This window comes from Manacus vitellinus, unplaced genomic scaffold (genome assembly GCF_001715985.3).
Source record: "Manacus vitellinus isolate BGI_N305 unplaced genomic scaffold, ASM171598v3 scaffold_28_pilon, whole genome shotgun sequence".
Taxonomy (NCBI): Eukaryota; Metazoa; Chordata; class Aves; order Passeriformes; family Pipridae; genus Manacus; species Manacus vitellinus.
In genome coordinates this window covers 9,623,182-9,624,022 of record NW_021940122.1, presented here as the reverse complement: position 1 = coordinate 9,624,022, position 841 = coordinate 9,623,182, and the positions used below count along the sequence as shown (strand labels likewise).

General features: G+C 57.6%; 1 protein-coding gene across 1 annotated transcript in view; it reads left to right on the top strand.

Annotated features, from left to right (window-relative positions):
• The first annotated feature begins 399 nt into the window (after positions 1-399).
• Positions 400-841, top strand: part of IFFO1 (intermediate filament family orphan 1) — a 9,570-nt gene continuing 9,128 nt past the window's right edge. Inside the window, exon 1 of the mRNA XM_029960642.1 lies at positions 400-428. Within this exon, the coding sequence (XP_029816502.1) occupies positions 400-428 (29 nt within the window). The remainder of the gene's footprint in view (positions 429-841) is intronic.

The following is an 841-nucleotide window of genomic DNA, read 5'->3' as shown; positions in this document are numbered from 1 at the left end:
TACAAACGCAGGTGAGAAGGGGCGGCGGGAGCGAGGGGTCCCAGCAGCATCCCCCGAGGGACCGAAACCATCGCCGGGGAGGCTGTAGGGCTCTGCCCGGTGGGCGCTGTGCAGGAGAAACAGGGAGGGAAGGAGACAGCCCTCGCCAGACTTTCCAGGAGCGTGGGCTCCAGGCAGCGAGAGATGGGGTTGCAAAGCAAAAATTAGAACCCCTGAAAGCATTTGTCTATGCCTGAGTCTCCTCACTTGTCCCCTCGTTTGTGAACCCTCTTGGGATGCTCGTTGAGCCTTTTTCCATCCTATCAACCCGGCATGAGGGACTAGAAATACCTTTCCAAGCAGGGGAGGAATAACATGACTCCAGGAGATGTGTTTTAGAGGGGAGAGAATCTGGAAACAATGGGGAAGGAGGAGCAGTCAGAAAGTAGGTGAGGAAGGTGGGCATGCAGCAGTGAGCAGGTTTGGATTGAAAAAGGCTGCTGGGAAGAGCAGTGTTCTCTGGATATGTCGGAAGATGTCAGGAAGCCCTGCAGCAGGGTAGCCGGCTCCCCCAGGCCCTTTCCCTCCCCAGTGATCTCAAGCTGGCCTTCCCAGCAGAGAGCTGTGCTGGAGCACCACACTCCTCCGGGGCTTTCCTCTGGACCCAAAATAGCTGTGGCTTGGCATGTGCCTTGGAGAAGGATGAAGCAGAATGCAAAGCTAATCTCTTGGCCGGTTCTTCTTTCCCGTGCGGGGTGGCTGCTGCTCTCCCATCGCGCCGGCTGTGCTTTTGTTTCAGGCCAGTTTCCGAGGCTGCTCCCAGAGCTGCACGTAGGATGAGATCAGGCAGGGGCTGGCGTCG